Genomic DNA, 21,488 nt, shown 5'->3' with positions numbered 1-21,488 from the left:
ACTCCTCGCTCGGGGAAAGAAGTCAGATAGCTTTAAGCATTTGCATGCGCTTTCCTGCAGCCTCCGATAACGCTTCCGGACGCCCCGTTGAAATCCTTTCCCCTACTGCAGGTCCTGGAGCACCGCCAGGAGCCGGATTCGTCCCTTGAGGTGACGAGTTTCTCCTGCATACATGGCACTGCATTGAATTTTTGTTATTGGTTATTCCAAGAAAACTCAGAAAATGATTGGCAACCAGGCACTCCACCACTTATCACGGCGAGACCTTGTAGACGAGTTTCCGGCCCAGGGAGTAAGTTACGCTGAGAAAACATCGTCTCGGCAGACTTTTCATTCGCCGGATCACCACTTATACATGCTGCCAGTGCCACAGCGCATGCAAGATGGAGCTGTCGCGTTTTGAAATCCGCGGATACCGCCTTAGCAGTTGGCCAGCAGTTGCTGGCTGAAGGCTGAAACGAGGTTTTTTTGGTTAAAGGGTCCACCTTGCGCCGATAAACCTAAGCCCCCCTTAGTTAAACACCCGCCCACTCCACCACGACTTGGTTAACCGAGTATGGAGTATTCGTTGGCGATGCAGGAGTAAATCGTTTGGTTTGGAGTCACTGTTGAGCACTGAAGCAGCGGATAACAATGGGGAGTGCGTGTACGGAGTGTTCTGCACGGGGTAAGAGTTAGCAGCGGTTCTTTATGGTTATGGTTCTGGGACAGACCAGGTTGTGTTGTCCTTGCATTACAGCATCCAGGACTCCCTGCCGACATCCAGCATGTAGCGCCGTGAAATCCTATATATAACTAGGCCTGGGGAAACACGATACGCCAGGTATGGAGCACATCAGGGCCGTTCTATGGGCTCCGTACGACGCGCACCAGTAACTTAGCCGGGCGGCCTCTCGACCTCTGTGTATCTCGACTCCTATCCTGTACTCCGTATATTCTCGCCATCAGTAGTATCTCCCTTCTCTGATTGTCATCTTCTACCGCCTCTTCTATCCTCTATCACCTCCTCTTATTGTCGTAATTGTCACTATTAATTGATCTTATCTCGATCTTATCAATTCTGCCAAGCGGGTCCCGAAGAGGCGGCCCGCTCACCGCCCTCCAGGTACCGTTGCTGACTAAGATCCCGTGACTGCCTTGCTCCTTTTCCTTTCCGCAGTCAAAATCAACCTGCAACTCCTCCGACTTCATCTCCAACCCTCCTCTCGTTCAATTCTATCGTGTCTTTTGCAATTGTTTTTGCGCGCCTTTCCTTTCCTCAGTCACTCTTTTAGATATATAATTCACCCATAATTACTACCCATTTAATAAGCTTTTTTGTGCCACCCAGTTAGCACACCACACTCGCTCTAAATTTAACCGCTTTTGAAACACTTCCAGCATCAGTCGCTCACAGCAGCCCCCGGTCCAGTTCCTTACGAGCTTATGCCATAGACGCCTTGCAAATCGTTCATTCATTCATCGACGCTCTCTACGAGACCATTTCTACATCGGTTTTTCGGACTTATTTTCGGATCCCTCACCTTTCGATTCCACTACCAACTCTTCCTCTCATTCTTCCTTTCTTCAAATCAATTATTACATTCATATTTTTTTCTGCGCTTATATACATATTCTATTTACTTACGGAGTACATATTGCACCGTCGAAATCCGTTTGGAAGAAGGAACATAATATCCCGGCCCGCCGAACAATGCGATGAGAAGTTTGCGGATTCCGTGCCTACGATAATACATAATGTCTTTGTCTCCTTCGCCCTCGCCTTCGTCCCGAAGGTCCACACCGAAGCGCCATCCGCTCCATGAACGAACGAAATCCCAAAATAACGTCATCCGTCCAGTCTCCCCGACCCTTCGACTAGTATCAAACCGATGCCACGATGACTCTGAGGACGATAATTTCAGCATTCCAGACGATGTTGATGTGTACTCCGCCAATCCATATCCTACCAAGCCATCCCATGTGCTATTACCGCCGGGTTCTGCTGCCAGAGGTCGCATATCTAGAAGTGGCAGCCCTTCAACCATGGTTTCGGACAACTGGTGTTCCAGAACCAGTCTTTCTCCACAATTAGAGCCTCCCAGTCCCAGGGGACAGCCCTCTGCCAGCGCCTCAGACCTCTCTACTTATATGGGAAACACCTCGAGCGCGATATGGGGCCAGGATCCGAAGTCAAGCAACACCACGATCGCTCGCTCGGTTACCCCACATGCGTTTGACAGCGGTGATAGCGGGAACGATGACGACCAGGACAAATCCTCCGACCGAAGCAGCGTAACTGCTCTTCCAAAACCTGCAGCCACCATCAAGCTGGTTAACCAAGGAGAACCATCGCGCCTCAGAACCCCTCCTTCCGATGGCTCGCTCATAATTGGATGTTCCATCACCAGGGGTCATTCATCCTCTTCCAATGGGTCCTCAAATGTAGCCCGAATCGGATACACATCTAGTCCAAACCTAGTCCCATTGAATAGCTCGTCGCCTAATGTGCTCCCTATTGGTACCTCTCCGAACGTTATAAGGACCAGGGTTTCGGAATCCTCCTTGTTCTCGGCAAACTCATTTGGCACAGCTATAAGGTATATCCGCAACCGAAGAGAGCCAAACAGTGCTTCGGAATCAGCCTCCGTGAATCGATACGACTCCAAGACACCATCTATATCATCGAGCCCCCCAGTGCCTGTGCTAAGATCTTACCAGTCGACATCTACCCTTGAACTTGCCCCTCGGTCAGACAACGGTAGCCAAGGAAATGTGTCATTGCCCAGCATGCCATCCGACTCTGATATCCGGGCAGTCATGAACAGTGGAACGCCTGTACAATACCCAACTCTACGGCCACCCTCATCGTCTAGTTCATTTGCAGAGACTTCTATGGTGTCTATCCCTGAACCCTTGGTCCTAAACCGACCTCCAACCAGACGCTGGAACCCACATTTGTCAACCGTATCATCCGAATTATCAATGTCAATGGAGGAACGACACAACCTTCCCTCTCTATCCCTCGATGGCAACCCGGCAGATAGGTCTCAGCAGGGAGGCGGATCCGATCACTCCTGGAGCTCGGCGAATCAATCAACCGATATGGTAGATCACTCAGTGATGGATGCATCCGAAATGGATGAAGTCAGTGACCGCATTACGCATCTTCATGCACTACGTGTTCTGAAACACAAAACATCCGCCACGTTGAGCTATCGATCATCAATCTCGAGGCACGGTTCTCTTAGCCGATCTGGTTCAACCGCAAGTGGGATCCTTACCAACATCCCCCAATGGGCAAAGATCTACTACCAGGGCGGAAGTCTTGCCTTCCTATCTGCAATCTCTCTTGTGGATGTCAGCCGGCCAAATACCCCTCGCGAAATGCACACTGTGACTCATGTTTCCTACTCTGAACCTCTGTCCTATTCCGAGCCCTTGGATGAACACTCAAATCAAGCCGTGGTTCGGGTGCCGCCGACAAATATCTCCCGTCCACGAACACGGCCTCGCCGAGAGAGCCAACCTATGCAACGACAGACTCAGCCTCAGCCGCAGCCGCGACCGCAGCCACAGCCAGAGCATGAGCCAGAGCCTGAGCTAGAACCTGAGGCTCAGGCCCAGGCACAACCACAGGCTAAGCCCAGGGACACCCGTCGAGACTCCCGCGATCCAAGGACACACTGGGCTGGTATCGTTGGTGAAGATGAGGTCACGCCTCAAAATTCACGCGAGGAGACTCCAAGAACCGTCTGGTCACCGCACTTATACACCGATAAACGCTTTCGTGCGACCGATAGGACAATCTGGAGAGCCCCTCCATACGACGAATCTGGTGAATATATATGGAGTAGACGAAATATGCAAGTCATTAGTTTTTGTATAGGTTTTATCTTTCCATTAGGTTAGTCTATCCTCTCCGACCCCCTTGATAGAGTTTTGCTCATACTGACGTTACACCTATAGCCTGGTTGATCGCTTCATTTCTCCCATTGCCGATTAAACCACCGTGTTTTGATGACAAAACGTCAGGCAAGCAACCGGATGTTGAGAAAGCAACTGCCCACCGAGCAGCGCTGGTTGATAATTTACGTTTTGAAAATGCCCGATGGTGGCGGAATTTGAACCGCTGCATGACGCCAGTTGGCTTGTCAATCATTGTAATAGTTGTATGTCCATCCCTGATACAGCGCTGGTATATTTTTTTGGCGTCCCCTAACATTTTAACTAGATCACACTATCCGTTCTCGGATCACGAAACGCACTATGATACATGACCTCGTTTTTGATTTCATGTTGTAAAACAACATTAATTATTACTTACGCCCTTACGCTTCTAACACGACAACCGATATATCTATATATATCCCGTCGTTTATGGTCCCACGTTTTCTATGATGGTTTGGCTTTTTATATTCACTTTGCGCCCAGCTTCTCCCATGATTTAACGAAAGCGTGAAATTTCAGCTTCCACTTATTTTCCTTCCTTTCGGATCTTTTCGGCTGCGTTACGACAATGCAAACACCAACTTAACTTGAGCCCCTACTTTACTATTTATACCTTATTTACACCTATTTATCCACATCTCTCACCAACTTACCATGCTCCTACCCTTTTCATTCGTCGAAACACACGTTTCTGGTTCTTCAACCTAATTTGATCTTCTTCGTCTTTATACCATCATTACTTTTCTTCTCTATTCTGCACTCAAATTGCAACCTGCTTTTTTCTATATGCGCTATGCTTATAAAATTGCGACCTTATTTTTCCCCCACAATATTTCCAGAGGATTTGACACGACTTTTGCTGAAGATACATGTAAAAAAGGTTAATATTTGACAATATTGTTAACAACACTTTCAGCACCATGTTTTACCATTTGTTCTTTATCACAACCTTTGCTTTTGACATCACCCCACAAACGATACTTAGCTTAAAATAAATTGATTATTTGAGTGAGCTGTTGATTATTTTTGAATGAGTGATGTATATATGACGAAGGCTTGTAAATCTGCGGAATTATATCTTAGTATCTATCATATCCTTCCAATCATAACGAAGAACTTATGGTATATCTGTAGAAGATTTGGTTTGTATTGTAAATATAGAATTAAAGTTGAAACCTGTCGAGAAATCTCCAATTTTTTTAATCATGTGTCATAGACCACTAACTATATATGTATATATATTATTTTGCTGGAATCTAGGAAAGGAAAATTAGGAATCAACCTCCACCTGCTTGCTGATTATAAGTATAGAGTAGGCCTGGTATCATTAAAGTCAAGGTCATTTGCTAGCTCCAAATACCATTACCATGACAATGATAATATATACCCCGTTCTGAATACCCGTACTTCGAAATTCGTTCCACCTCTTTCGTATCTCATTATTGCATGTCTGAAAGTGCCTTCCCAAGCTTCTGCTCAAGCGCAATCCTTAGCTCTGCACCCGTAGGCATGGTAACCAGACTTCCTCGTCGTCTCCTTGTTTCAATCTCCTTCTTCATCTCATGCACGGCATCTTCAACATCCTGTGCCAAATCATTAGGTAAACCGAGAGGCTGTTCCGTGTATGGAGTTTCTCCAGCGCGTAATTCCTTAGCATCGGCCTGAGCTTTGGCTCTCGCTTTAGCGGCAGCAGCCTCATTTGCTGCTTCTCTTTCAGAGGGTTTCCCAGTCACCGCTGTTCCTGATGCTTTCTTGTTGCGTTGGTTCAGCATTCTGGTTAGTTGAGCTTTAGCTGGGCTGTTGAAGAAGACAAGGGTGGCAATTATGCCTATAATTGTATAGAAATAGAGGCGGCCCCAGAGGGTGATACAGTCGGCGAAGTCGAGGAGAATGAATGGTGCGACGACAAAGCTCATGGTGAGTTGTGTAGCGAGCCAGCTCACGACGTCGTAGTATTTCTTATAAGGGGTTGGAGTTGTGCCGTCAGCGGATAGGAAAAAGGGGCGGACGTGGCGGCGGAAATCTAGAAGCAATATTAGCATTCAAACATAGAATGGTTTAAGTCAAAGGGTTCATTGGTGTACATACGTTTGGCGCTTGTTTGAACAAAAGAGCCGAGTATAAATGTTAGGTAATAACCAGGGTAAAAGCCGTGCCAAACAGCGCTTGTTGCAAACGTTGCCAGACTCGCTCGGAATCCCGGCTTCTTTCCCTTTGGAGTGACTCGAAGGTAAACGTAGTTTCGCAGCCAGTGGTTCGTGTTCTTATTCCAGTTCGCAAGGAACGCATGAGGGTTCTGGGCGGTTTCCAGTCCCCACGAGTTGACGTTCTCTAGCTTATTCCAGTACACTTGGCCAGTGTTCCGGTCGACGCCATTGTATCCCATTCCAGAAAGGATACAGGCGCCTTCAGCCAAAGCCCAGACACCGTAGTACTTCAACCGAGCGGCAAACCCAAACACATACAAAACCCAAACTCTTCTCAAGAACCCATATCCGGCGTACTCATCGCTCAACAATAGATTAGTGGTATATATAGGTGCAAAGACGACGAAGGCTCCAACGAAAGCTAGTCCCATGGCTGCTTTCCACATAGCAGGGCGTCCACTCCTTGGGATTTTGCGCTTCTTGCGGGTTGGAGGCGCCTTTGATGGGTCTACTCCTGGTGGCAGATCAAACATGGTGGTCTCGATCCATCGTCTATATTCAACATAGTCAAACGCCGGACCAGCGAGTAGGGACGGAAAGAAAAGAACATATCCGGCAAAATCGAGGAGACCAGGCATTTTCTTGATGGCTGCATGTTTCTGGGCATCAGACAGTTGGCTTTCGGGTAGACGGCCGTCGTGTACGTTCCAGCAGAATGCGCTCAGCTTCATAACCAACACCATTTGAGCACCAGTAACATCGATAGTGGATGGATCGTTGATTATCTGTCGTATTATATGGCTGACTGACATGTAGCCAATTAGGTATGCGAATCCAATCCAGGGCATTATGGAACCATCCACGTAGTATGCGATCGCATAGGCCCCAGCGGAACAGTATAGCAGCGTCCGCACTCCATCCCAGAGGTCGAATAAGCCTACTAGGTAGAATAACGAAACGGCGATTATGAAAGCATTCTTCTTCCAGGGTTGAGAGTCCGGAATCCTTTTTAGTATACCGGCGAGTGGGTACGAAAGGAGGAAGGAGGTTATAAGTTTCACTGTACGCTGCAATTAGCTAGCTATCCGAGAGCAACGAAGCAATAATACCGGAATGGAAGTTTTGGGATTAAACATGAGTAGCTGTAAAACGTACATTCGTCAGCGGAAGCACCGATGAGCTGTCCGGCTGCGGCGAAAGCTGTGGTAGAATTGTCAATAACCTGTGCCAGTGAATAAAATATGGCGGGGATACGAACGAGTATTAATATAGGGCAGCATCTTGCACCAAGGCCAACCAGCTATCCTTGGCAACCTGCGGCAGCTTGGAGGATCAAAGGTAGCTAAAAATAAAGCTACTCATCGCACAAATAAGAAAGGGAGGATGGAGGATGGATAGGAAGATGTCGAAAGTAGATCTACATCAGGATAATTTGTCCCCAAATGTTGAGCTTCAACATTTCTGGCGGACAAACGTTGATCCTTTCCAGGGTTCCAACCTATACCACTTTTTACTTATTATTCTGACGCCGTTCTCAAGTTGGGCTATCGAAGAGAGAATATTTTTCTTAAGCTGTATTTAATATCCGCCGACCGGCCCTTGTCCCTTGTTCCTTGCCCTGTCCAGCAAACACCGCTTTACAAAGGCCCGTCGACTTCATGCATACATACCCTATGAAAGCGTGTCGTTCTACCATTGACAAAGTGCACAATATCAGTGAAACTCGGACATGGAATTCTTCTATCTACCCGTCGATTGCGGCTCATTGACCGTGTAAACCGAGTGAACCGTGTGCTTAGCGCAGTTGTTAAATTCTAACTGGCCACCGTTTTTTATAACCGTTAACATTGCACTTTGACGTCATAAGGTCTTGATATCTTGCATCCGGCGTTTCCAGGAATCGTTATCATAATTCAGTCAACTCCCGGCATATCATCTATCATTTTGGTGCCGTTTAGTTTAATGGATTGTAAATGGAGCTGGGAATATCTCGGCCGCCAGCCACTTACTATTCTCGTATCACTTAGGCGGTATGCCGACAAGCCCTGCAAGCTTTGGGCTAATTCTCTCCATCAAAGATTCACCGTGGAGTTTATCTAAACCTCTTTGTGCTAAATTTGCAGGAGAACTTTGTAGATAATAAGGCCATCTAGGACATGTGTTTAACTCAACTATATAGAGTATATCCATAGTACACTTGAGCCTCATCAACTCTATGAACGGTTCATTAACTGAACAGTTTAAAGCCAATATGTTAATTCAAATTAGACTGGCTTTGTATTAATCTCTTAGCAATTACTTTAAATACAATCTTGCTATGATTTTGTTTTTTATTGATTTAAACTTAGCATTATTTAGACGTGATAAACCTCTCTAGATAGAACGCCAACCGCTCACTCATAGGCTTTGTTTGGCTTAGAACCGATTATCCGAACTTTCCGGCAACGGTAACGTTATTATAGTGCAGCTATCGCAAATCCAAAATTGGTTATTTCTACTTCCGCTGGCCGCTACTACATTCGCGGAAGTCTACAAGCACTTCTCAGGCACAAGGTGTACACGCCGGAACTCCCATATAAAGCCGATCATTTACAGAGTACACAATAACTAATTATTTCGCGAGCAAATCTTTAGAGGACACTTAACTATAGGAAAGCCGTGAACTTGAAGCTATTGGCTAGTCTATGATACATTTACAGGCATATCACGATCCAGAGATATGTAATCCAAGGAGAAAGATGTAGAAAAAGAACAGTAGAACGATACATTGAAAATGCCACGCTTCCAACGACGAATATAATACACACACGCCTTCTAGTTTCCCTTTGAGTCCCCGTCCTTGCCCTTGTTATCGTGCAGGATTCGAACAACGTCTTTGTTAAAGATGTACTGCAGACCAGACCATGAGGTGGTTAAAGCGACCAAGTACCTGTTGTGGCATCGTTAGCTTGAAGAACGCCAAGAAACATATCCAACGCGCCAACAGGGGTGTAAAAACGAAGCAACACGCCTAACGTCGATGGAAAAGGTAGAAAATGGTAGCGAAAAGGAGAGCGGGAAGCAGAGGGGAAAAAAAAAAGAGTCAAAAACATACGACAGTCGGGATTCGCTGGTGGTCACCCACCCAACTACTAACCGACCGGCAAGTGGCTTAAGTACAGCTGAGCGGACGGGAAGCTCTGTTTTCCACTTCCTGTGGTCGTATGTACTGGACTCTAGGGGGGAGTGGGTATATAGCGGGGACACATGTTGCATCGGCCCCCAAAGCAAAAATCAAGGAGGGGAAGGGCAAGGGTAAAAGGAGAAGCAGACTTACTGTAATCCAATCATCCCTTCCTGAAGATACCAGGCCGTCATCATCGCCTCCGGTAGCACGGGCATAGCCATAGCTGATCCAAGAAGAGCCAATTGTAGCGCGGTATTGACCTTCGACACCTCCGTAGGCTTCACTTCAGCCGAAGGTAGAGAAAAGTCCCAGTACCGCGTCATCGTCTTTGGTGGAGGGAGGGATATCCACCGATAGTATATGGCTGAGAAAGCCAGCCCGACGTCACGAGCGAGTATGAGGCCGGCCAACCACACTATCGGGCATTAATTACGTTTCTTATAAAGGGGTGGATGTGGATGGTTGGGCTGTGCTTACTTGGTATAGCGGCCTTCATGGCCAAACAGACGACGCCGATGGTCATTAGGAACTTGTCTGCCATGGGATCTATGACTGTGCCGACGACTGTTTGCTGGTTCCATTTTCGCGCGATGTAGCCGTCCACCAGGTCGGTGACTGCGGCGTAGGTGAAGAGGGATAAGGCTAGGGTGTGGTCACCGTTTAGAATGCAGTAGCCGATTATAGGAGCTACGACGAATCGAGAGGCGGTGAGGATGTTGGGTATGGTGTAGATGTTTTCATGTGAGATGACTGCCTTCTTGGCCGATGGTTGGCTGTTGCCTGTTAGCTGGTACTGGTACTTGGGGCTTGGACATCCTACACGGCTATATCTTCGTAATTCACTCACCTTGCAATAGCCTTCTCCTGGTCCCTTGGTATCTGTCCACCGATAAACCTCCGCTGACCAGTTAAGAAAACACTATCAACCCGTCAACAGACGTATCACAGACGTAGAAACAAGCATGAACAATCCTACCTCCTCGCCCGACACGACAGGCCCGGCCCCCAGAAGAGGTGACCCGACCAGACGTTCCGCGTCACACCCTTCGTCACGGCACCCACACACCCCGATGCCGATGCCGATGCAGACACACATGCCCCTCCCACCGACAGCCTGGAATAAAACCTCTGTCCCCCCTGTACCGAGACGACAGCTCGCCGAACAAAAGCAGCGTGACCATGAGCATGACCATGACAGGTTCCCGCACGAGCCTGTAACATGCTACATCTTGACATCCACGAGCCCTGAAACGAGCCTAGGTTCGGGTATCTCGCCATAATAAGCAAATAAAAAACAGACAGATAACCAGGCAATGAAAATGCAAGGTAAGGCCAGGCCAGACAAGGCAAATAGGGAGTAAAGGAAGGGTTAAAAGCGAAGTAACCTAGTTCTGGTTCGGGCTTCGGTTTCCAAGTTTTCTCGCTTGGAGGAGAGTATGTTTGCCTGGTTGAAGGGGGGGGAAACGGTCAAAGCATATCAGGATGTGAGAGGTACGGAGAACTCCGTCGGGTATGTGCGAGGGTCAATTGTAGTCGAAGAAGGTAGTAGATGTACGGGTGTAGGGGGCTTCTTTTGATGCTTGGAGTTGCAGAAGGAGAGAAAAATCATCTCTTGCTTGCGATTGGTCAGAACAAGCGCCGGAAGCACGCGACTATCTGATTATGTAATACGTACTTAGTAAGTGGGTTATGCTGAGTAAGCGTGATGATCGCCCCACTTCCCCTCTTCCTATACAATACACTATACAGTAACTACTCTCTTCTCTACTACAGATAACTACAGTATACAATATCAGACTCTACTATACTCTACATAAGATAGAACAGCATAGACGTATATGTTCATTGACCAAACTATTTCCAACAGAAAAACTAAATACAGGGACAAAGTCAAACTCAATAATCAACGAAACGAGAGATAAACTCAATTCGAAATCAAAGGTAAAAGCAAAAGCAACAAATCAAAATCACAGCAAAAGGGAAAAAAGGAAAAAAAAAAAGAAAACACTCATGCCGTGCATCATGCCTACCTACCAGCAGATCGATCAACAGAGCAAAAGAGCAAATCAAACCGCCCAGATCAAAACCGAACCGCTCAGATCAAACCATTCCACTGCGGCTGCCGCATACATCGCGGAGAGTGTAGTTGCGTGCGCCACCCCCCACGGACCGGGCGATCTCCAACGGACCCTGAGGGCGCGTGCATAGTATCATTGAGTTGGAAGTTGAGGGAGGTTGGTTTCAGGTTGAGGTTGTGGGTGGTGGTTGGAGGCTGTGGTTGGTATGCATGCACAAGCGAGCGGAAGGTAGAAGAGAAGAGAGGAGAGAGAGAGGCGAAGGCGGGATGAAAAGGGGAGAAGCCAAAGGAAAGAATGCCACGCCATTGCCACGCCACCGCCACCTACGTAGAAAGAAAGTAGGAAAGAAGGGGAAGAGATTCAAGTCAGGTCAGTGTCAAATATTGATAGGAAGTAAGTACGTCGAGTAGTAATGTGCACTGCAGAGGAAAGCAAAGAGATCCACTCAAGTCACCGGGGGAAAAAAACATCGAGGACAAGGAAAGGAAGTAAAACAAAACTCGTTCATCATTTGTGTGTGCGTGTGCTGGATATGTGCAGGTAAAAGCAGGCGTGCGAACAAACGTGCGTACGTGCGTGTGCGTATATTATGCCCATTTTCATTCTTTTTTTCAAGTATTTCATTCTTTTTTCATTCTTTTTCAGGTCGGCGTTTTCCGTTTTCCTTTCGGCATCTGCTTTTTCGGGTCGTCTCCTTCGTTTTTTTTTTTTATTACATCCATCCCTCGAGCCTATATGGCCTGACCATGGGTGGTACCCCAGGTTGACATCGGCGGGGCACCCTGATACGAGCTCTGGCCGGTGGCAGCGGTGTTTGAGTAGTAGGACTGCTGGGTGGGCTGGGGCTGCTGCTGGGGAGGCTGCTGCTGGATGGATGCGCGACGCTGGTGAGCGGCCTGAGCCTGGGCCTGGGCCTGAGCTTGGTCGTAGTAGGATGACTCGCGTCTGGCAGGAGCGGGACCGGGATAAGTCGTGCGCTGGTCCATCTGCTGCTGCTGCTTGTTGGAGTCTAAGCTGAAGCTTGCTCTGGAGTAGGCACTGGCACTTGGCGAGGCTGCGGGGTCCATGGAGGTGGGGATATCAGAGGCCGAGGGCCTGGTCGGTATGCTGGGAGTCCTATAGAGATGCGAGTGGGAAGGAGGAGCCGGGTGGGTAGGGTGTGAAGAGGATGGCTGGAAGGCCGTGGCGTAGCCGGACGGCCCACGGTAGGAAGTGTATTCCTCTGTCTTTGTGGGGACGTCTGAGGTCGCAGCGGCCGGGCTCTGGAGATAAGGGTTCTGCTGCGGTGGCGCGACGCCGTAGCCGGGCACGGACGGGGGCGGGGGTTGCTGTTGCGCCTGTTGTTGGTGCTGCTGCTGTTGCTGTTGCTGCTGCTGCTGCTGCTGGGACGAGTGTGTCGCGTAGGAAGGCTGTGGAGGCAGAGCGTAGTAGTTTGTGCTCTGCGGGGGCATGCCATACTGGGGTACCATGGCTGCGGCGGCGGGATTGGGACGGTAGCCGTAGAGAGACTGGGAAGGGTCACCGTCGTCGAGTCCTGGCTGGTCGGGGTCCTCGATGGGAGCGCGGAAGCTCTGTTTTGTGGTGAGTTCCTGGCGAGGGCGGATGTAGCGTAGAGACTCGACCATGCTGGGCGGGCTGAGGGCGCCGCGCATGACATCGTCGACGCTATAGTAGGAGACGAGGTGGTGGGTGACGCCGGAGACGGTGACGCTCATGGTCTTCTTGACCAGTCCCGAGTCCTTGAAGCCGTACGAGTCGACGAGGGAGCCGACGAGGGCGCGTTCGAGCTCCGACTGCTGGCCTCGCTCGGGGAAGCCAGGCCCAACAGCGGCGGGCGAGGGCGCGGTGGGCGAGTAACCGCCAGCTGGATTGCCGTTGCCATTGTCCTGGAGTCGCGGATAGGGCTCGCCGGCTCTGGCGGACTGGGTCGGCCGTCTGCTGCCCTTCTTGACGGCGCGCTTCTTCTCGCCTGGCGGGAAGGGCTTGTCGAGCTCGCGGTAGACGAGAAAGTTGCCCAGGATGCGACTGGGACTCCAAGTGACGCCGTCGGTCCAGCGCTTGATGCCCGAGGCGTTCTCCTCGTAGATGAAGACGCTGCCGGAGCGGACGAGCTGGGAGCGCTCACGGTCGTGCGGGCGGCGGGGGACGTGGTGGAGGACTCCGGTGAGACATGCTTCGAAGAGGATGAGGGCGTCGTGGGTGGAAGCCACGTAGCCGTTGTACGTGGGCTCCAGCACGGCCGCGGTGCCGTTGCCCATGCCGACGAGGTGAGGGTGATGGGATTGAAGAGGTGAGGAAGAAGATGAGGAAGAGAAGAGGTATAAGGTTAGAGTGTATACGAGGGAGAGTTAGGGTGAAGGTGAAGGTTGGGGAGGGCAAGGTTGAAGTAGAAGTTTAGAACCCTGCACGATCGACAGACACAGACACAGAGAGGACACAGGAGGAAGAGAGAAGAAGGGGAGAGAGAAGAAGGGAAGAGAGGAAGAGAAGACACAGGAAGAGAGAGAGAGAGAGAGGGAGACGGGCGGAAGGAGATGACGGAGTGGCGGCACAGTAAGCAGCCGACCAACCAGGAGAGACGAGGAGAAGTTGAGAGAGAGGAAGAAGAGGAAGAAGAGGAAGAGCAAGAAGAGAAGAGAGAGAGAGAGAGAGAGAGAGAGAGAGAGAGAGAGAGAGACTCGTAAAGAGGACTAGGATCTCGCTTGTACGCTAGCCGTCGTCTTCCTGTCTTCCTCCTGTCTGTCTCGTGGCGGTGGCGTCTCCAACCTCGTCGTCTATCCTCAAGCTGTCTCTATCTTCTATCCTGTCGTCCAAGATCAAGTCCAGTCAAGTTCAGTAAGTCAAGATGCCCTCAGTTCCAGTGTATCAAGGTAGATCAGCAGCGGCTCCAAGAAACGTAAAATTAAGCATGAATATACACTTTCACCTGTCCGGTTTGACTTCAGTCCCATTGATTGGGGATGCGGTGGGAGGATTGCGAAGTTAAGAGGATCCGGCAGCCTGGACACCTACTTATTCTCTTACACTACTTTTCACTACTACGACTAACTACGACGGACGGGCAGGGAGCGACCTTGGGCAGAGACCGCTTATGCAGCGCCGTGATAGGCCCTTCGCGTGCGATATTAATTGTCTGAACCCCCACACCCGGCCATTACGCATCACAGGCAAAAGAAACGAGCCAGCCATGAGTTCCCCTCGCCCTCGCCCCTTTCAGGGATCTGGCCGCCTGTACCCGTGCTGAGAAGACGACATGAGAGATGAGAGATGAGAGAGAATATAGCGAAGAAGAAGGATAAGATGAGAGAGAGAGAGATGAGAGAGATGACAGAGATGATATGAGAGAGAGAGAAGGAAGATGAGAGAGAGAGAGAGAGAGAGAGAGAGAGAGAGAGAGAGAGAGAGAGAGAGAGAGAGAGAGAGAGAGAGAGAGAGAGAAGGGAGAGACAGTTGACGAGGAGGTCGAGGTCGAGGAGGAAGAGGTCGAGTGGAACCGGAATACGAGGATGGGCTTGAACCTGGCCTTTCTTTTTCCTCTTCCCTGCTTGCTTTTTCGGCCAAGATGGATGGACGACAGAGGCGGTCGGACGTGCATCTACTCTACGTACTCTACGTATGAGATACGACAAGAGACGGACAAGAGACGGACAAGAGATGCTAGAGACAGACAGACAGACAGACAGATAGTGTAGTGTAGAGTAGGAGAGAGACGTTCCTGGCGGACAGGCATATACGACGCAGTATACATGGCGTGCATACATGGCTCGTAGTAGTCTGGACGATCAGCAGGCAAGGCGCTTGGAATATCATGTGAAATAACCGTGGAAAAGCGTTTTACTGACGATGCGGTGTAGGCTGCATGGCTAGCGTCGAGATACGGAGTATAGTACAGAGGATGAGTATCAGTGTAGGGGATCAGTGTAGAACCACGGCTCTCCGTAGGCATCGTGAGACGGCTTCATCGGCACAGGGACGGTGTCGCCAAAGACGGCGGCCAGGTCGCCGTCGTCGCCCTCACTGTCACCATCCACAGGCACCAGCACACCACACTCCCAGTTCCGGCAATTGAGCTTGGCCTGCTTGCTCCTGCGATCCATCACCAGGCGGCCCCTATCCAGTTAGCATACCCGTACAGCAAGATACAGCAAGATACAAGAGAGAGACATACCAGGCGCTCTCTGACAGATTCGCACTCCCGACATAGGCCCACCCGCGACATCCAGTCCCGTCTGCTCGCTTGATCGTGCCGACTTCGGGCCGGACGAAGAGTACCTAGTCGTTGTCAGTAGTCATCGTAGCAGTAGCAGTAGTAGAGCAGTAGTAGTGTACCTTAGTATGCATCAAGACGCCCTCTCGCACACTGCGATTATCTCGCATGACATGTCTCGGGAACGTGGCAGCGTTATACCACTTCGCCATAAAGCAGAGCGTACCGGCGCCCGACTCTCCCCCTCGAGAATGCCGAACAGTCTCTCTCGTCGGAAAGTACACCTTCATGCGCTCTCGCCACTCCTCACTGTCCGTGCCTCCGTCAACGTCGACGTCAGCTCTGCCTTTCGACGCCTTCCCCACACGCGTAGACAGTTGCTTTGAGCCATCGTCGCCTAGAACCCGACCCGTTCGTTAGTGTCTGCAGAATCGTCAGGCAGGTCGGGAGGGTTACCTTGGGCCGCGAAGTATAAGCTTCGCATGAAATTAGAGGATAGAGAGCCGATGGACGAAGTCTGTTTAGATAAGGTGTGAGTGGGTGGATGCGACTAGACGCGGTAACGGTGCAACGTACCACGTAGTCCAGCTTCAAGGGCTGCGAGGCCTGGAGGCCGAGAGATGTGACTGCTCTCCCGAGGCCGCAGTGGCCGGTACGTTCGCGGGAGGTTATATGTGAGCCGCCACTATAGACATAATGTCAGTTAACAGTAAGTTAGGGTAAGTTAACAGTAAGGATAAGGAGTAATTTAAGTTAATAGTAAATGGAGACGCACATTGTATGGACAAAGGCGTATTTTGCCGTCTTGCTGAAATCAAACTGGCACATCTTGTCGATGATCTTCTCGTTCATGTTCGACGCCTTGAGAAAGTACACCAGCTCGTCTCTGAAGTGAGTCTGGCCATCTGACTCGCCGTCGGCTTTGCGAGGGAGGTCGATAAGGAAGAGCATCTATGTCGCCGTCAGCATCACATCCACCACAATACAGAGTAGAAGGCACACATTTTCCAGCAGCCCGCCCCTCTCTCCCCAGTCATACGGGTCCAGGTTCGCAGTCGGGACGACGATGCGGAGATACGTCGGATGGAAGAGTAGCATCAGCTTCGAGTGCATGCAGTTGATCTCCCCTTCCATCGACGGGAAACACAACCGTATCCTAGGCATCAACGCCGTCTCTTCCAGCAGCTGTGCTTTCTACCAGACCGTCAGCACGTCGACACCCAACGGTAGAAGTTTCGCCCTACCTTCTCCTCTCCCTTTGCGCCCATGATGAAGAGAAACCTCGTCTTGGGGTTGCTGAACTTCATCAGAAGCCAGTCCATGTCCCACATAAAGGAGCTGAGAACAGCCAGCTCCACGTCCGATGGCTGAAAGACTTCTTCGATCTTGATGTCGTTGGACCGTTCGCAGCCTGATGCCCATGTTTTCTTCACTGCGCCTTCAGGGAACTGAAGACCTGGCACAGAGCTTCCCGACGTACCCGTTGGCGCGGTCTGCGATGACTGCTCCTGTTTCGAATGTTTGAAGGGCCTTGCCGTTGACGCAGGACTGTCGTCTCCGGCCTTTCTCTTCTTTGCCAGTCTTGCAAGTCGTTCCTCTTCCTGCTTCTTACGGTCAATGCCTAATATCCCGAACCCTGACTCTGTAGCTTTCGCTTCCGCCTTCGACTTCGACTTCGACTCTGCGGCCATGTCGTTTCCTGCCAGAGGTTCATCACACCCTCTCACATGGCTTGGAAGACATTCCTGACTCTGCAGGGACAGCTGGATGGCTCGCTCCAGCTCAGCGTCCGAATCATCATCCAAAACATGCTGCACATTCTTCATCTGGGGTGACGCGCTTCCATCAGAATCCTCCGTAAGGTCGACAACAGAAGAGTTGCCCTTCTGTAGACTTGACTGCGATCTTTCAGCCTCCTTCAGTGACGCAGCTATCACCGCGCGCAGGTCATCGTCCATAGCTGGACCCTGGAACCAGGTTGCTGGATAAGCCGCACGCGACACTAACGCCCCGAGATTGTATCCGTATCCAGATCGAGGTATCAGTGCCACTGTCTGTGGAACTCTAGACTCCCAGTAACTAGCTTTCTCGATCCTAGCATTCAATAGACTGGGGCGATATTGACTGGAGCGGGTGGATATTGCTCGAGCCCTCAGAATATTCGGCACACTCTCAGCAAAAGCACCGCGCAGTAACGGCGACATCCACTGAGGCTTTCGGCAGGAAAACAGACAGTCTCAAGATCCAGATGCTTGTCCTTTGATATGCTTCGTCTTCTTCTCCTTGTCAGACAGAGAAAAAGCATCAAAGGGCAAGGGACTGTATCACGTGATGTTAAAATTACAGGAACTGATACGTCGCATACATATATTACGCTATCAAGAACTGGGAAGTTACAGCCGCTTTGCTCGGTGATATACTTCCCTATGCGAGATCTACAGGATGGACAGGACGGACAGGACGGACTGGTTGGACTGGTTGGAGGAGAGGGCCATGGGTTAGGCTTCGAGCCAGCTTATCTGTACGAGCTCTCAGGTAGAACGTGACATGTTATCATTTAACTCGTAGCCCCGGGGACATTCACCCGAATTCAATGACAGACGCCATCTGCCACCAGTTCATGACACCTGAACTGGCTCCCACTCCGTGAACAAGTCACTCACCATGGCCTCGAAAGCCTCCTCGAAGGAGGATCGCCGGATAAAGGTGCTGGTGATAGGCGCTGGCGCCGCTGGAATGGTACGCCCCTCTGCTTTTTGTTTCCCTTCCACCTTTTTCTTCTACTGTTGACAGTGGTTTTGGTCGCCTGCCCGCTCTACGGGAGTGGCGGCTACATCCACTGTAAGTAGGAGAAGATGTAAGAACATGTGAATAACAAGGGCTATATAGTCGTGCGCCGCAACCCTAGCGAAAGAACCGGACAAGTTCGAAGTGACATTACTCGAGAGGGACCACGTACCCGGCGGACAGGCAAAGTCGATCGCCATCGACAAGGAGAAATTCGGAGCAGACTGGGTAAACATCGGGGCTCAGGGCGGTCCAGGAATATGCAGACACACGTACAGCTTCTTCCGCGAATATGGGCATGAGCCGCAAGAAACGACCCTCCAGTTCGCGTTTGGCAAGGGAAAAGAGAACTTCTGGACAAGCGCGTTTCCAACATCGCTCGTGGACGACCATGCAGCTGAGATTCGGAGGTTTGGAGAACTGCTCAGCACGATTCGAAAGTATCCTCTGCTCTGGCATCTTCCGTTGAAGGCATTCCTCCGTCTTTACGGCTTCTCCACGGAGTTCGGCAACAAGATCGTCTACCCGGCGACTTCTATATTCTTTGGCATGGGGAATCAGGGTCGTGATGTGCCATGTGGTCTATTTCAGGGACTGTTCGAGGATCCGGACATAAAATTTTGCCCCTATGATATGAAATCACTTGTGCCGTACGATCATCGCGTATATGCATACCCGAACATGAGCCAGTTTTATCTGGACTGGACAGAAGGACTCCGCGCCAAGGGGGTGGAGATCTATTTCAACACCCAGGTAATGAAGGTTGTCCAGAGGAATAAACGAGGCATCGTGGTAGAAACTCGTCGGATTGACGCAGATCAAAGAATTGGAGACGGCGCCCATTTCAGAACTCTGTCAAAACCATACGACAAAATCGTTTTCTGTATACCAGGCGACCAGGCAAAGCAACTTCTGGGGAAATTGGCTTCGTGGCGGGAGAGCTTTGTGCTAGGGACGACAAAGTGGCATAAGGATTTAACTGTGACGCATTCCGATCATGCCTACTTTCAGAGAAAGTTCGAGGTGCGTTATAGAGATGAGATCTGCAGTGATCCCAAAACCGATGAGGATAGACAGCATATTGAAGTTGCCAAGGGAGAGGCAGGTGTCGAGTCCGGATTTCAACCGTCATATTGCACTTTTTCCTACCATACGCGGCCAGAGAAGATGGAGGTGGGTTATGACTGTACGCGCTTCCAATACCAATTCCGGAACCCGCCTGGAAGTTCTGCGCGTTTGCCGCCGTTCGAAAACCATATATTTCAAAGTCACTTCATAGACGAGAACTTGAAAGATGTGTGGACGGTCGACCTCATCGATAATGACAAAGTCATTGAGCAGAAGTGGTGGCACCAGCTATCTCATAGGTGGCAGCATTTTGCGAGGTTGGTGCCGACCATGAAGTTTATAAACGGGAATAATAACACCATCTATGCCGGTTCCTGGACATATACGGTAAGTCTATAACTTTCTTAACAAGCTTAGTGTTTTCGAGGCGACCGCTAATGAGGGTATCATTCGCAGAATCTGCACGAGGTCGCTGTTATTTCCGGTACGGCAGCTGCATATCGCCTGGGGGCCAGGTATGACAAAATTGACGACGTTGCTGATAGAGTGTTCGCCTACTTTCTCAACTTGTCTCACGGAATACGGTTTAGGAGAAAGTGAAAATCCATGTTTCGGTGGCAGACACCCAATAATGATAAATTAAAGAATAGACGCGGAGGGCAAGTGTGGGATAAACAGGGAATTAGATTTCACGGCGCGGTAAATCGGACGCTTTATGGCTGATGGGGTGGCATTGTATATATTTTTAATCGTTTGGCCACGGTTAGGGTGGTGTTGGAAGGAGTATGGCGGGTACCGCATATGTCCATGGGGGCAGCACGACTCTTATTATTATTAATCCGGATAAATGTCGTCTCTGTAGGCGACTGAACAATGCAAAGGAAAGGCGTTCTGTATTTAATCCGTTACTTGTATATCATTGGTGGCCAATTGATCCTCTGCTTCGTTTCGCCCGGAGTCACCTTCTGTCTTGATGGAGGCACCAGCCTGTGGCGGTTGATCGCTCGATGGAAAGTTCAGATGTTTCCAGTCTTCTATTTCCTCAGTGACGCATTTTAGCCTGTCTCTGATGCTCTCCACTGCATAGGTACCAAGTAGTAGCCTCAATGGTGGATAGGAACAGTGGCCTAGCTGCCACACGAGCTCGGCAGACTTCACAGCGCTTGTGGGAGGCTTATCGCCTAGCCATTGTAAAATGCGTCTCGCATGCGCCGCCGGTGCTGTGACTCCGCTGTACGGTTCGCTGGCTGGCTTTATCAGGAAATGTCCAAAAGCCGGCAATGGCGAGGTAAGATAGTCTTCGTGGTCTGGCATGCCTGGTATCGTGTCATAATCATCACGGCGGATATGGCCCGGTAAAACGAGCGTGCATTTGATGTTAAAGCAATCGACTTCGTAAAGCATGCTTTCAATCAGCCCTTCAACCGCATATTTAGATGCGCAGTATGGTCCCAACCCCGGAACTCCAAGTGCGCCAGAGGTGGAACTGAAAATGATATATCTCCCAGCACCACGCTCACGGAAATGCGGAAGAGCAAGTTGCACGATATTCAGCGTGCCCATGAAATTGGTTTCGAACTGATTCCGAATATCGTATTCTTCTTGGTCCTCGCACGCCCCGATCACTCCGTAGCCCGAACAGTTGGCGACAATGTCTATTCGCCCCCAGTGGGCAATCGTACGGTCAATAGCCGCTTTCACAGTCTCTCTTGTACGAACATCGCATAATAAACCGAGACAATTCTTATTTTCTTCCTGAAGACGATCCATGCTCTCAGGGGTCGTTTCGAATGTGCGCCCAACTGCGGCAACGAGATCGTTGTGGCCCAGGGCTGATTTCACAAGCGATCGGCCAATATGGCCTGTCGACCCAAAGACCTAGACACCAGATGTTATTGAAAAGTAAGAAATATACAGGGAGGCATCAACCTAGCTAACTAGAGCTACGCAAGGATGTATACTGGATATTCCGGGGGGTTACATACCAGCCATACGAGTTGCTTTGCAGGATTCTGGGGTCCTGGGGGGTTCGTGGTGGCTGGGAGCCGCAGTCCTGTGTCCCGCGTTGTCACGCCAGGCGATGTATGGGTTTGCGTATCCATTTG

The 21,488-nt window shown here is 50.1% G+C and overlaps 6 protein-coding genes and 1 non-coding gene across 7 annotated transcripts; 2 read left to right on the top strand and 5 right to left on the bottom strand.

The window, feature by feature from the left end:
* Nucleotides 1-1,737: 1,737 nt before the first annotated feature.
* GIQ15_03029 (putative Serine-rich protein) lies at nt 1,738-4,252 on the top strand (the record flags this gene model as incomplete). Its single annotated transcript, XM_033550446.1, has 4 exons — nt 1,738-3,447; nt 3,625-3,817; nt 3,949-4,151; nt 4,214-4,252. The coding sequence occupies 4 exons, from the start codon at nt 1,738-1,740 to the stop codon at nt 4,250-4,252; spliced, it is 2,145 nt and encodes a 714-aa protein (XP_033407607.1).
* Nucleotides 4,253-5,369: 1,117 nt separating this feature from the next.
* On the bottom strand, nt 5,370-7,357 carry GIQ15_03028 (lysophospholipid acyltransferase; the record flags this gene model as incomplete). The annotated part of the gene is made up of 4 exons (XM_033550445.1): nt 5,370-5,953; nt 6,019-7,137; nt 7,233-7,277; nt 7,336-7,357. 4 exons carry the CDS (start codon nt 7,355-7,357, stop codon nt 5,370-5,372), a joined length of 1,770 nt encoding a protein of 589 aa, XP_033407606.1.
* A 1,534-nt stretch (nt 7,358-8,891) lies between these two features.
* Nucleotides 8,892-10,436, bottom strand: GIQ15_03027 (CDP-diacylglycerol-glycerol-3-phosphate 3-phosphatidyltransferase; the record flags this gene model as incomplete). Its single annotated transcript, XM_033550444.1, has 5 exons — nt 8,892-9,006; nt 9,394-9,658; nt 9,721-10,016; nt 10,091-10,162; nt 10,387-10,436. The coding sequence occupies 5 exons, from the start codon at nt 10,434-10,436 to the stop codon at nt 8,892-8,894; spliced, it is 798 nt and encodes a 265-aa protein (XP_033407605.1).
* On the bottom strand, nt 9,165-9,280 carry GIQ15_r0015. Its single transcript, XR_004500584.1, has one exon. It is a non-coding gene; the product is annotated as a 5S ribosomal RNA (ribosomal RNA).
* Nucleotides 10,437-12,052: 1,616 nt separating the features above from the next.
* On the bottom strand, nt 12,053-13,579 carry GIQ15_03026 (Ryp1; the record flags this gene model as incomplete). Its single annotated transcript, XM_033550443.1, has 1 exon — nt 12,053-13,579. The coding sequence occupies one exon, from the start codon at nt 13,577-13,579 to the stop codon at nt 12,053-12,055; it is 1,527 nt and encodes a 508-aa protein (XP_033407604.1).
* Nucleotides 13,580-18,192: 4,613 nt separating this feature from the next.
* Nucleotides 18,193-19,983, top strand: GIQ15_03025 (uncharacterized protein; the record flags this gene model as incomplete). Its single annotated transcript, XM_033550442.1, has 4 exons — nt 18,193-18,267; nt 18,322-18,369; nt 18,418-19,770; nt 19,840-19,983. 4 exons carry the CDS (start codon nt 18,193-18,195, stop codon nt 19,981-19,983), a joined length of 1,620 nt encoding a protein of 539 aa, XP_033407603.1.
* A 297-nt stretch (nt 19,984-20,280) lies between these two features.
* On the bottom strand, nt 20,281-21,485 carry GIQ15_03024 (estradiol 17-beta-dehydrogenase 1; the record flags this gene model as incomplete). Its single annotated transcript, XM_033550441.1, has 2 exons — nt 20,281-21,261; nt 21,369-21,485. 2 exons carry the CDS (start codon nt 21,483-21,485, stop codon nt 20,281-20,283), a joined length of 1,098 nt encoding a protein of 365 aa, XP_033407602.1.
* Between the last annotated feature and the right edge of the window lie 3 nt (nt 21,486-21,488).

This window comes from Arthroderma uncinatum (assembly GCF_011692745.1).
Source record: "Arthroderma uncinatum strain CBS 119779 chromosome Unknown scaffold2, whole genome shotgun sequence".
NCBI lineage: Eukaryota > Fungi > Ascomycota > Eurotiomycetes > Onygenales > Arthrodermataceae > Arthroderma > Arthroderma uncinatum.
Note: the sequence above shows the minus strand (reverse complement) of the source record. Positions and strands in the feature narration are given on the sequence as shown.